The 12940-nt window shown below is 34.5% G+C and overlaps 1 protein-coding gene across 2 annotated transcripts in view; it reads left to right on the top strand.

The window, feature by feature from the left end:
* The window catches only part of CHIC1 (cysteine rich hydrophobic domain 1), a 61851-nt gene extending 50674 nt beyond the window's left edge, over positions 1-11177 (top strand). Inside the window, exons 4-6 of one of the 2 annotated variants that reach the window (XM_039222355.1) lie at positions 8631-8687; positions 8940-8999; positions 11009-11177. In XM_039222355.1, the coding sequence (XP_039078286.1) occupies positions 8631-8687; positions 8940-8999; positions 11009-11059 (168 nt within the window). In that variant the 3' untranslated portion in view covers positions 11060-11177. The remainder of the gene's footprint in view (positions 1-8630; positions 8688-8939; positions 9000-11008) is intronic. The other variant, XM_039222356.1, reaches the window with a different exon arrangement.
* Positions 11178-12940: the final 1763 nt, after the last annotated feature.

The raw sequence follows: 12940 nt of genomic DNA, 5'->3' as shown, positions 1-12940 counted from the left end.
TGATTTTTTCTTACATCTTCCATTTCTCAGCTAACATTATCTACATCTGTTCTTTCATGTTGTCCACTTTTTGCATTACAGTATGTGGCATATTAGTTTTATTTGAGTGATATTCCCAGTCTGGTAATTTCAACTTTTTTGTCATTTCTGAGTCTGGTTTTGATGTTTGCTATATCTTGTAGTATTACTTCTACTTTTTGTTTGAAAGTTACACATAGGTGAAAGAAACTGAGGTAAATAGGCCTTTAAATAAGATTTTATGTTGTCAGGCTAGGCATTTCGCTTTACTTAGTATTTGCTATAGCTGTCAGTGTTGGAGGCTAAACTTTCCCCAGTGTCCTTGTTTTTGTCTGGCCTGTTTTCTTTAGATTTCCCTAGAGAATTCTTTTTTGTTTTTTAATCTAACATAATTTATTTAACAAATTGCTTGGTATAGGGGACCATGAGTAAATTATCTTCTTTTTTTGCTTGTTTTTATTCTTTACTTTTTGAAGTATAGTTGGCATATAATATTATATTAATTTCAAGTGTACAGCATAGTGTTTCAACAGTTCTCTACAGTTCACAATGCTTACCACAGTAAGTATAGAAGTATAGTTACCATCTGTCATCATACAAAATTATTACAATATTATTGACTATATTCCCTATGTCATCCATAGAATTTATTTATTTCGGATATTGTCTGAGATGCAGTTCTTTCCGTTGTCCTCCCATATTATAAGAAGCGTTATTGATGTAGTGATAAGGTGTTAGAGGACTAGAAGGGTTCTATAGTACTATGATTTGGCCTAAGTTCTTTAGTGACGCTGTGCCCCTAAGCTGTGCCCTTCACAAGTGCTTCTCAATTTGTTTTGTTTTTCCCTTTAGGTGGGACAGGAAGGCTAGAGGGTGCTGGTGTTATGTTTTTCCCTTCCCCAAGATTGGTTAGACTCTAGCACAGTAGTTTCTCTTAAGAGCAGACTTTAAGAACAGAATGTTCTGAGCATATTTAAAAGTGGCTGTTCTCTCCCTTCCCCTGCTAGAAGGATGAGAGGAGTTTTCTCCAGTCACTATGAGAACCTGATAGGGCTCCTGGTAATAAAATTCAAAATGTGGGAGTCTTCCCTGGGACTGGGTCCCTTTGGAATTTTTAGCTCTGAAACTTGTCCCCCCTGAGCTTCCAGAAATTCGTCAAGTTCAGGTCCTGCTACCCTAGTCCTTGTACCCATAGTTTCTCCTTCTGTGTTTCTACTCTGGTAAATTGTGCTTATTTGTATTTGTCTGTATCTCTGTCCAGTCTTGGGGATGCTGATATGTCCTATGACCTCACTTCTCTGATGAATTTATGAGGAGTTGGTTTCCAGGTTGTTCTAGGTCTTTTTTTCTTCTTCATATGTGGGTAGGAGAGACAACTTCCAAGCTCTTTACATGCCTAAATGGATTACCTTTATTTTTTTAAGCTAATTTTGATGCATATGGGATTCTTGGTTGGCAGTCTTTTTTTTTTCTCTCATCACTTTCAATTTGTTATCCTACTGCCTTCTGCCCTACATTGCTTCTAATCAGAAGTCAGCTATTTATCTTAATGTTGTCCCCTTGAAGTAATCAGTCAGTGAGTAATCTCAGTGAGAGTAATCAGTCTCAACTTGCTTTCATGATTTTCATTTTGAGGGTAGGGTCACCTATCATACAGACATTCCTTATTCAGCTAATGACATCCTTTCTTGGTTTCTAATGTGTTCACTGGATTTTTCTGAAAAGTTTTTATAGTAGTAAAACATATATAACATAAAATTTACCATTTTAGGAATTTGGGGCGGGGTGGGTGGAGAGAGAGAGAGAGAGAGAGAAAGAATCTTAAGCAGGCTCCATGCCAAGCACAGATTCCCAACGCAAGACTCGATCTCACAACTGTGAATTCATAACCTGAGCCAAAATCAAGAGTCAGATGCTTAACCAACTGAGCCACCCAGGTGCCCCCATTTTAGGCATTTTTAAGCATTCAGTGGCATTAATTACATTCACAGTATTGTATAACCATTACCATTACCTATCTTCAAATCTTTTTCATTACCCTGGCAGAAACTCTGTAGCCATTGGGTAATAATTCCTCATTCCCCTTCCCCGCAGACCCTGGTAACCTCTAATCTACTTTCTGTCTACACATTTGCCAAGCCTAGATACTTCATATAAATAAAATAATTCTGTATTTGTCCTGGCATTGTTTCACTTAGTTTATTTCACTTAGCATAATGTCTTCAGGGTTCATCCATGTCATAGCCTGTTTTAGAACTTCATTCCTTTTGGGACGCCTGGATGGCTGAGTCAGTTGAGCATCTGACTCTTGAATTCCATGCATCCGACTCTTGATCTCCACTATCATAAGGTGATAGTGTCATCTTATGATCTCATGGTTCATGAGATGGACAACACGAGCCTTGTGTCAGACAACACGGAGCCTACTTGGGACTCTCTCTCTCCATCACTCTCTGCCCTTCTACCACTTGCATGTGAGCTCTCTCAAAATAAATAAACTTTATTTTAAAAATAACTTCATTCATTTTTATGGATGAATAGCAGTATATTATTATGTATATTCTGCATTGTTAATCCACTCATCATTTGATGGATGGATACCTGAATTCTTTCCACCTTTTGTCTATTGTAAATAATACTGCATTCAGCATTGCCACACAAATATCTGTTCAAGTCCATGCTTTCAATTCTTTTGGGTGCATACCTAGGAGTAGAATTGCTGGTAATTGTTTCGCTTTTTGAGAAACTGCCAAACTTTTCCACTGGAGCTGTACCATTTTACATTCCCATCAGTAAAACACAAGGATTCCAATTTCTGCAGGTCCTTACCAACATTAGCTATTTTCTATTTTATTGGGAATAGCCACTCTAATGGGCACAAAGTAGTGTCTTAACTGTGGTTTTGATTTGCATTTCTATAATGACTAGTGTTGAGCATTTTTACATTTGCTGTTGGCCATTTCTAATATTAGGTACTTTGCTCATTTTGCAACTTAAGTTTATTTGTGGTTGAGTTGTGGGAATTTTTATATATTCTGGTTATTAATCCCTTATCAGATACATGATTTGCAAATATTTTCTCCTATTCTGTACATTATCTTTTTCCTCTCTTGATAGTGTCATTTGATGCATAAAAGATGAAAATTTTGATGAAATCCAATTAAACTATTTCCCCTTTTTGGCCTGTTCTTTCAGTACCATTTCCAAGAAAATATTGCAAAATTCAATGTCATGAAGATTGTCTCCTATGTTTTCTTCACAGACTTTTATAGTGTTCACTCTTATGTTTGGTTCTTTGATCCATGTTGAGTTAATTTTTAAATATGGTATAAATTTAGAGTCCAACTTAATACTTTTGCATGTGGATGTCTAGTTTTCCTTTGTAGCATTTATTGAAGACTATTCTTTTTCCCAATTGAATGGTTGGCACTTTTGTCAAAAAATAGTTGACCATATACATTTGAAGATTTACTTCTGGGCTCCATTCTATTCCATTACTCTGTATAACTGTCTTTATTCCAGTACTTTTTTTTTTTTTTTGGTTACTGTTGTTTTGTAATAAGTTATGAAATCAGGAAATGTGAGTCCTTCATATTTGTTCTTCATTTTTAATTGTTGCCTAATAATGGTCTCTTGATTCCATATGAATTTTAGGATGGGTTTTTCTATGCCTACAAAAGAGTCACTGGGATTCCGATAAGGATTACATTGAATTTATAGATCATTTTGGATAATATTGTCACCTTGGCAATACTAAGTCTTCTTATCCATGAACACAGGATCTTTACATTTATTTAGGTCTTTAAATTCTTTTAGCAGTATTTTGTACTTTTCTGTGTACAAGTCTTTCACCTCTTTGCTTAAGTCTATTAAATATTTTATTCATTTTGGTACTATTGTGAGCATAATTATTTTCTTCTTTTTTGGATTATTTACTATTATTGTATAGAAATGCAACTGAAGTTTCCATGTTGATTTTGTATCCTGAAACATTGCTGAATTTGTTAGCTCTAATAGATTTTGTGTACATTCTTTTGGGTTTTCTACACATAAGATAATATCACCTACAAACAGAGATAATTTTACTTCTTCCTATTCAATTTAGATGCCTTTTATTGCTTTTCTTGTGTAACTGACCTGTCTAGAATTTCCAGTAGTGTATTGAATAGAAGTGACAACTGTAAGCATCATTGTCTTTTATCTTTGGTATAATTTTATGATTTATGATTTTATATTATTTGGTATGATATTAGTGGATTTCTTTTAGCCCAGAGTCAGGGAAGGTGAGGTCTGGTAATATTCACCATCTGTCAAATCTACCCAAAATATTTCTGTCCTAGGAAGCTGGGAAGATGGGAACTTCCCAGCTTCAGTTGTCAAGCCAAGTATATCAGCTTTCACACAATTCAGATATGTGCCAGAAAGGGGGAATTGCACTTTTTACCAGTTGTTTTGTCTCTTTTGCAGAAGTTGGGGGCAGAGAAGTGGGTAGTGCTCTTCTGCCACAATCCACATGATACAGACTTTCTGCAATACAGAGTTGTGGAAAAATGGGATATGCCTATTTTCACCATGCCAAACCTACCCAGGAAAGCAGTTCCACTCCAGGGAACTGAGAGATATGGAGAACTGCCTGCCACTTAGCTCCCAAGCTTGTAAAATAGTTCCTCCACAAAGTAGAGCAGTGGAGATATGACTAATACTGCCTAGCTTCATTACCAAGGCCTCCCAGTGTTCTTACCTATTGTCCATAAATGTTGTTGAGTAAACGCTTCTCAATCTGTTGTAATCCCTTTGTTCAATCTCTGGAACATTTGATTGATTATCCTGCTAATACTAATCAGGTTAATAGTTCTGTCTACAAGAAAGAGATTTCCTTAAGGTCCTCACATGGTCATTCTGGAAAGGCTCTCACTTTCTTGATGGTATCTTTGATGCACAAAAATTTTTTATTTTGATTAGGTCATACTTATCGCATGTAAATTTTTCTTGCTTGTACTTTTTGCTCATATCTAAGAGGGATTTGCCTAACTCAAGATTGCAAAGATTTATTCCTATGTTTTCTTATAGTTGTTTTAAAGTTCCACTTCTTATAGTTAGGTCTTTGATCTATTTTTAATTCATTTTTGTGCATGGTGTGAGATCGGTGTTTGAGTTAATAATTTTTCTCTTGGATATCCAATTGTCCCAGTACGATTATTATAAATGCTATTGCATGAGTCTTCTGATTCATGAACATAGGATATCTCTCCATTTATTTACCTCTTATTTAGTTTATTTTAACAGTGTTTTTAGTTTTCAATTTACAAGTCTTATATTTCTTTTGTTGAACTTATTTCTACATATTTTGTTCTTAATTCTATTGTAAATGATCTGTTACTCTCATTTTCAGATTGTTCATCACTAGTGAATACAATTGATTTTTATATGTAGATCCTCATATTATTTTTCTGTTTAGTGTAACAAATCTCCACTAACTTAATGGCTCAAAACAATACCCTTTATTATCTCAGTGAGAAGTCAGGGTGTGGCTCAATTGGGTTCGTCTCTTAGGATCCCACAAGGCCAAAATCAAGGCGCTGGCAGACTACGTTCCTTTCTAGAGATTTGGGAAAGAATTTGCTTCCAAACACATTCAGATTTTGCCAGAAATTGTTTCTTTCTTAGACTTTCTTAGACTTTATGAAAACTAGCAATGGTTGTTTGAATTCTTGTGCTTCAGACCCCTCTGAATGTCCTTCCATCTACCAGAAAATGTCCTCTATTTTTAAAGGCCCTTGAGATTACATTAGGCCCACCAAAATAACCCAGGATAATCTCCTTATTTTAAAGCCACATAATTAGTAACTTTAATTACATCTGCAGCATCCCTTTTGCAATGTAATGTAACATGTTCACCAGTGTAACTCCAGGAGGTAAAGATCATGTGGGCCAGAATTCTACCTAACAAAATCTCATTTCCTGCAAACTTGCTGCACTTATTTGTTCTAGTAATGTTTTAGTGGATTTATAATCTAATAACTAACTAACATGAGTTCTCCCCTTGGTGAGTTACAGATAGAGACTACATCAGATGGAGTTGTCACACAAAGAAAACTTTACTTCAGCAAATGAGGTCATCAAGGGGAATAACTTCCAAAGCCCTGACTCCTAAGTGGGGGTAAATGGGTTTCTTTTATTTAGAGTTAGGATGAAGATTCAGAAAGGGAGGTTTTGTCATCACATGTAGAAGTATAAGGTCATATACATGTATTTAGGAAACATGTCTATACATGCATCATATGTTGTTAATGAGGTTTGTACTCTTCCTTGGGCAGAGATTATAATGAGGTAGAAGTTACTGTCAGACACTCCATGGTCCATCTGCGCAGGTGTGAGTCCTTGATCAAGCTCGAACTGGTCTAAGCCTACTCGATCTCTTCCTGCTGTCTGCCTCTAAAAGATAAGGTTAACATTCTTGTGAAGAGCTGAGTACGTGAGGGTCTTACTGGTGGCAGTTTTGACTTCATTAACTCTATGGAGCATTGTTTCAGATTCCTTAGGGTTTTCTCTATATAAGATCATGTCTGCAAATAAAGATGGTTTCACTTTTTCTTTTCTAATCTGGATACCTTTTCTTTCTTATTTTTGTCTATACCTTCTAGTACAAGGTTGAATAAAAGTAGTGGGAGGAAACATTCTTGTCCTTTTCTGATCTTAAGAGGAAAAGAGTCTCTCTCCATTAAGTATATTAACTGTAGTTTTTTGTAGATGCTCCGTATCAGGTTGAGAAGGTTCACATTTATTCCTAGGTTGTTTTAGGATTTTTATCATGAATGAATATTGGATTTTGTCCAGTGGTTTTTCTAAATCTATGAAGATGATGTCATCTTGTCCTTTAATATAATGTATTGCACCAATTTATTTTTGTGTTCCTGAAATAAATTCCACTTGGTTATGATGTATAGTCTTTTTCATATGTTGTTCAATTCAGTTTGCTAGTATTTTGTTGAGAATTTTGTGTTTATATTCATGGTATTATTTCCTCTTTAACTGTTTGGTAGAATTCATCATTAAAACCATCTGGGCCTGGGTTTTTCTTTGTGGAAAGATTTATAATTACTATTCAATCTCTTTATTTGTTACCCATATGATTTTGTTTACAGAGATTCTATCAAGTGCAGTAGCTCCACAATATACTTACTCTAGCTGGCATTGTTGCAGATCTGGCTCACTGTGAATTAGCTGAATACAATTGCCATTGATTGTTAATGTACATAGTTGAATGAGTAGAGTGGTTTCTTATGTGTTGGTGCTTTGGAAATCATTTCAGATACTGGTTTGTAAATCATTTAACTTTAAGAAGTAGTTTTAAATGTTAACAGTGCCTTTTTATCAGAAACCTAATAAAACTCTTCCAATTAAGAGCTGAAAATGTGGGGGCACCTGGGTGGCTCAGTCAGTTAAGCGTCCAACATCAGCTCAGGTCATGATCTCAAGGGCTCGTGGGTTCGAGCCCCACGTCAGGCTCTGTGCTGACTGCCCACTCAGAGCCTGGAACCTGTTTTGGATTCTGTATCTCCCTCTCTGGCCCTCCCCTGCTCATGCTGTCTCTCTCCCTCTCTCAGAAAAAAATAAAACATTAAAATTTTTTTTAAAAAAAGAGTTGAATATGTGTAATAATGTTCTATTTTAATTTTTTAAAGGTTTTGTTAACTTTTCTTCCTCTCTGCAAAATACATGCACTCCAAATAGAGAAATTCAGCCTCTGTCCCCTTGGTTAGGACAGTGCTACTTCTCCTTCTTATTTTTTCCTCTAAGTACAAGTTTTCTGACTGGCTGTTTTTTGTTTTAATTTTTAATTAATTTATTTATTGTGAGAGAGGTAGAGCACGAGCAGGGGTTAAGGGGTGGCAGAGAGAGAAGGAGAGAGGGAGAATCCCAAGCAGGCTCTGCTTCACCAGTGTAGAGTCTGACACAGGGCTCAAAGTCACAAACCACAAGATTGTGACCTGAGCTGAAACCAAGAGTCAGATGCTTAACTGAGTCACCCAGGCACCCCCTGACTGGCTACTTTTAACATTATTTTCCATAAAAATTCTGATATATGTTGACTTATATTATTTAACTTGTAGACCTCGAGTGACTACTATATGCCAGGCATTGTGCTAGGAGCTCTGAAAGGAAAATTTTCTGTAAGGACTCAGATTAGCTTCATGTCTATTGAAAAAGTAACCCTATAAAAAGGTATATGGAAGTCAAGATTAGGTCCTTAAGTGTACTGCTGACAACATTGGCAATGATTTCACAATAGTCCAGTGAATGGAATCACAGCACAGAACAATTTGTACATATTTCATTTTGAAAAGTTTATATTAAAAACCCATATACATGGATGTGGCTGTATGAAGAGGTGGGGAGAGAGAGAGACCTCATAATAGTATAATAATTGCTCAAAATATTACTCCTCTTTTGGAAGCTTCATTTACATTGCTTTTTTTTCTGATTTCTGATAAAAAAACAAAAGGAAAAAATAATGAGGTTTTATAAACAAGCAAAAAAATATAGATACACATATTTTACAAAGTTCTTCAGTTCATCTTGTAACCAAGTCTTGATTTTTTTTCTCTTAGACCAGAAGATCAATTCAGAAGTTATTAGAATGGGAAAATAACAGATTATATCACAAGGTAAGAAAGTTTAAGCAAATAAATGCCCTATTTATATATTTGCATTAAGTTGGAAAAAATAGGAATTTTCAGGCCACAAAAGAATGAATTAGAAAATTAATATTCAATTTTAGTATATATTCTTTACAAGTTATTTTTAAATGTTGCGTTATGCATTTTATGCTTATACCTGGATGGTTTTCAGTGATTTATTCAAATGTTATAGGTAATATAAATTAATATAGAAATTCTTAACAAACTGTACTTTCTTAGCTTGCTTTGCACTGGAAGTTGACTAAAAGGAAATGCGAAACTAGCAATATGATGGAGTATGTAAGTATGCAGTTGTTTTTAGTTACTTTCTTTTGGATCCCATTCTAAATTTTTTTAATGTTTTTATTTATTTTTGAGAGAGAGAGTGTGTTCACAAGCCGGGGAGGGGCAGAGCGAGAGGGAGACAGAATCCAGAGCAGACTCCAGGCTCCAAGCTGTCAGCACAGAGCTGGACATAGGGCTCCAACTCACAAACCGTGAGATCATGACCTGAGCCAAACAAAGTCGGACGCTTAACTGACTGAGCCACCTAGGCGCCCCTGGATTCCATTCTAAATGATATTTCACTATGCTTATCATTTGTCAGTTCTTCTTTTTACCTTTTTCTCCTCAGCCTGAACTTTTGTCAGTTGAAACATGGAGGTTTTTCCTTCCATCTTCTTTAGATGTGTAGCCAATATAAAATATCTTGAAAGCTAGGAATTACTTAGATCTTAGAAAAATCTCAGCTTGTGTGCTCCAGTGAAAACATTACACAGCCATAACCTTTTAATATGAGTGCAGACCATCACATATGATGATGGGCACAGCTGCTATTGAACAAAATATTTCTGAATATTATCTTGTCAAAACTTGCACAAAATAGGAATTGTCTTCTGAATTCTGGATTCATGTTCCTGGCTTTTTTTCTAAGCTGACATTTAATTTTTAATAAAGAAATTATAGGTTCTTTTTTTTTTAAATGAAAGCTATACAATCTTAATCACAAAACACAAATTCACGTATAGCCAATGTGGTAACTACGGCATCATTATCACTCAAAAGAATATGAAATTTATCTAAGCTTCAAGTTGCTGACATGTAGTCTCTATTTAGTATATAAATGTTCCATTTCCATTTCATAAATAATGATTATTACGTTATCTTTCTCCACTTTGAATAGCTTAGGGAAAAAAATGTGCAAATGACTGACCACAAATCTAAACTGCACTATAGACAAAAACCTTATTTAAAGTATTATAAATTTACACATTAAATTTATAAATAAAATATTAAATATAAATTTAATATATATTTATACAAGTTTATAATTATCATAGGTTTTGATTATGTATTTCCAACCTTTAATTAAAATATTTTAATCAATCCATTTGAGTATTTCATTATTTTTATACAAACAACTTATAAAAGTAAGAACCAATATCAACTGCTTTAATTGAAATATATATACGTGTAATATAGAGAAAAGGTATTTTTTTTCTAATCTGTACAATAGTTTTAATCTCTTATACTTTGTTTTAAAAAAAGAGGGGTGGAAATAGCTAAAACATGGAAAGAGCCTAAGTGTCCATCAACAGATGAATGGATCAAGAAGATGTGGTTTATCTATACCATGGAATACTACATGGCAATGAGAAACAATGAAATCTGGCCATGTGTAGCGACATGGATGGACCTTGAAGGTGTTATGCTGAGCGAAATAAGTCAGGCAGAGAAGGACAAATATCATATGTGTGCACGTATAGGAGGATTAGGAGGAACTTAACAGAGGACCAACCGGGAGAAGAAGGGGGGAAATGGTGGGGGAAAGGGAGAGAGGCAAACCATGAGAGACTCTTGAATGCTGACAAAAACTGAGGACTGATGGATGTGGGGGGGAGGAGGGATGGGCATGGAGGAGGGCACTTGTGGGGATGAGCACTGGGTGTTATGTGGAAACTAATTTGACAATAAACTATTTAAAAAAAAAAAGAGGGGTGGAGGTGAAGAAGGACATAATAATGTAAGAGGGTTTGCTTTTCTGTAGTTAAACAAATAATTATTATAAATTAAGTCATAGAAACTGTTAGCTACAACAAGTAGTTATGTTTGCCAGTTTAATTTAATTGCCAATCTAATGATACCTTGTAGTAAATCATTTTTATAACTTTTTTATATATTTAACTCACTTTATACTAGAGGACCAAAACACGGTCCTGGGAAAATGATTATAGACTTTCTGGGTTATATATGTTATAGTAAATGCAAATTATTTTAGCAATATATTCTTGTTTGTTTTTATTTTACAGGTAATACTAATAGAATTCTTACCAAAATATCCCATATTCCGACCCGACTGAGGAATTTTATTCAGTCACTTCTGTGTTACTTGTCATTTCCTACCCTTAGTGCCTTGTAGATGATTTTGGAATGAAGATGGTCTCCTTTGCTGTGTTCAACTTATTCTTTATTTCTTAATCTTATTCTTATTCTTTAGAATATTCTCCTTATTCTTTTATTTATGTTGGTTTCAGAAGAAAATTTGCACATCTTTTTTGTTGTTAAATGAGGCTTGTGTTTTGCACTCTCAATTTTTAAATAAATACACACACAGAGACATATATGTATATATATAGTTGCCACTAAAGATAAAAAGCATCAGTGCTGGTGTTTAAAAAGCAAAAACAAAAATTTGTTCTGAGCATGCTGCCTTATAATTTTCATACTCACTGTTTCTAAATATGCATCATTTTTCTAGTCTACTTAATGCTCTGTAATCCCTTACTGGACATAAGTAATTAAGCTTTTGGTAGCTTTTAGAAATGGTTTTACTCTTACTTGCTTTTAAAGGACATGCAATTAATAGCACTGGTTTTGTCCTGCACTTTGCTAAATTATCACTTATGTTAGTGGATAAAATATTTAAACTCTTAAAAAAAACTTGTAAATATTGTCTCTTTGCATAACAAAATGTGATATGCCATGGTTTACAGAATGTAATGTTACTTTTACTGTATTGCCAACAAATCTGCATAGATTTTAATATGAATGAAGACTACAAGCATCCTTTTGAATGTACAGACTGTTAACATGTTTTATGGCAGAGCCATAATGAGTTTGTTAAAATTTCAGGTGTAGGGCAGGATTGCCCTTTCTAATGAGTGGATTAAAATTGAAGTTGTTGTCTGAGATATTCTGCATTGCACCTGAAACCCAGAACCTTAGTTTTTCCATTTATTTTAATAATTTCCATTTTGTCCTCCACTCCAACCCCCAAAAAAATCATTTGATATCCGACACATTTCACAACCTCACTGTCCTTATTTATTACCCTTCATGTGTCCTTTCCCTCTTTTGAAAATACATACAATTATGCTCTTTAAGGAGTATTTCAAGATTTCAGATGTCTTGGGAGGTGGCTAGATTCTCACGAAAGCCACTGCTAATCCCTTTTTGGAGTTCTGATATTCTGCTTTGGGAAAGAGGGAGAGCTAATTGAGAAGCTGTACCTAAAGAATAATTAGTGGCTGATTCATAGTTGATAATATATTCTTTATATTTTTGAGAATTTTTTTAAACATGTGGATATTATTAATGAGGAAAGACAAGTATGTAGACAAAAGTATTTTAGTTTATAAATTCACCACACATGTAGCTTTTTCATTGATGTGAACATATTTCTCTTTTTCTCCTCACAAGATGAGTGAGAACACCACACTAAATTTGAATTTTTAACATAATTAAAGCTTTATATTGTGTTAATTCGACTGCAGATGTATGCCTGTATATAGGCATTATTTGTAATTCCTATTGATAAAAATAAATTAAAAGTACCTGGACTGAATAATATCCTATTTGTCATCTTACTACTTTTAGCAAAACTATTTAGACAAACATTTATCCCAGTGAAGAGAACAGTCATTTCTTCATAAAAGGTCTAGTCTTTAAAGCCATTTTAAAAATTTATGCCTAATTTGAAATCCACGGTCCTGAACCAATAATAGAGCAAAAAGAGACACTGTTTGATATATGACTATAATTGTTTGCACACTTTTCCACTTCCTTCTGTAGAACCCCATTATCCCCATGCCACCAAGCCACCCAGAGTCTCTAACTTTTAATATGTGTGCCTGCAAATATCATTTGTCTGCTGCAAAATTAAATACGTATTTTTATAGACAAGGTGGAAACCTCTGAAAATGCATACCAAATGTCTTGCTTTATAGCTAAGGTCAGGGCAA

The sequence above is a fragment of the Hyaena hyaena genome, unplaced genomic scaffold, assembly GCF_003009895.1.
Source record: "Hyaena hyaena isolate Hyena2069 unplaced genomic scaffold, ASM300989v1 scaffold_1115, whole genome shotgun sequence".
Lineage (NCBI taxonomy): Eukaryota > Metazoa > Chordata > Mammalia > Carnivora > Hyaenidae > Hyaena > Hyaena hyaena.
This window is presented reverse-complemented; position numbering and strand designations above follow the sequence as displayed.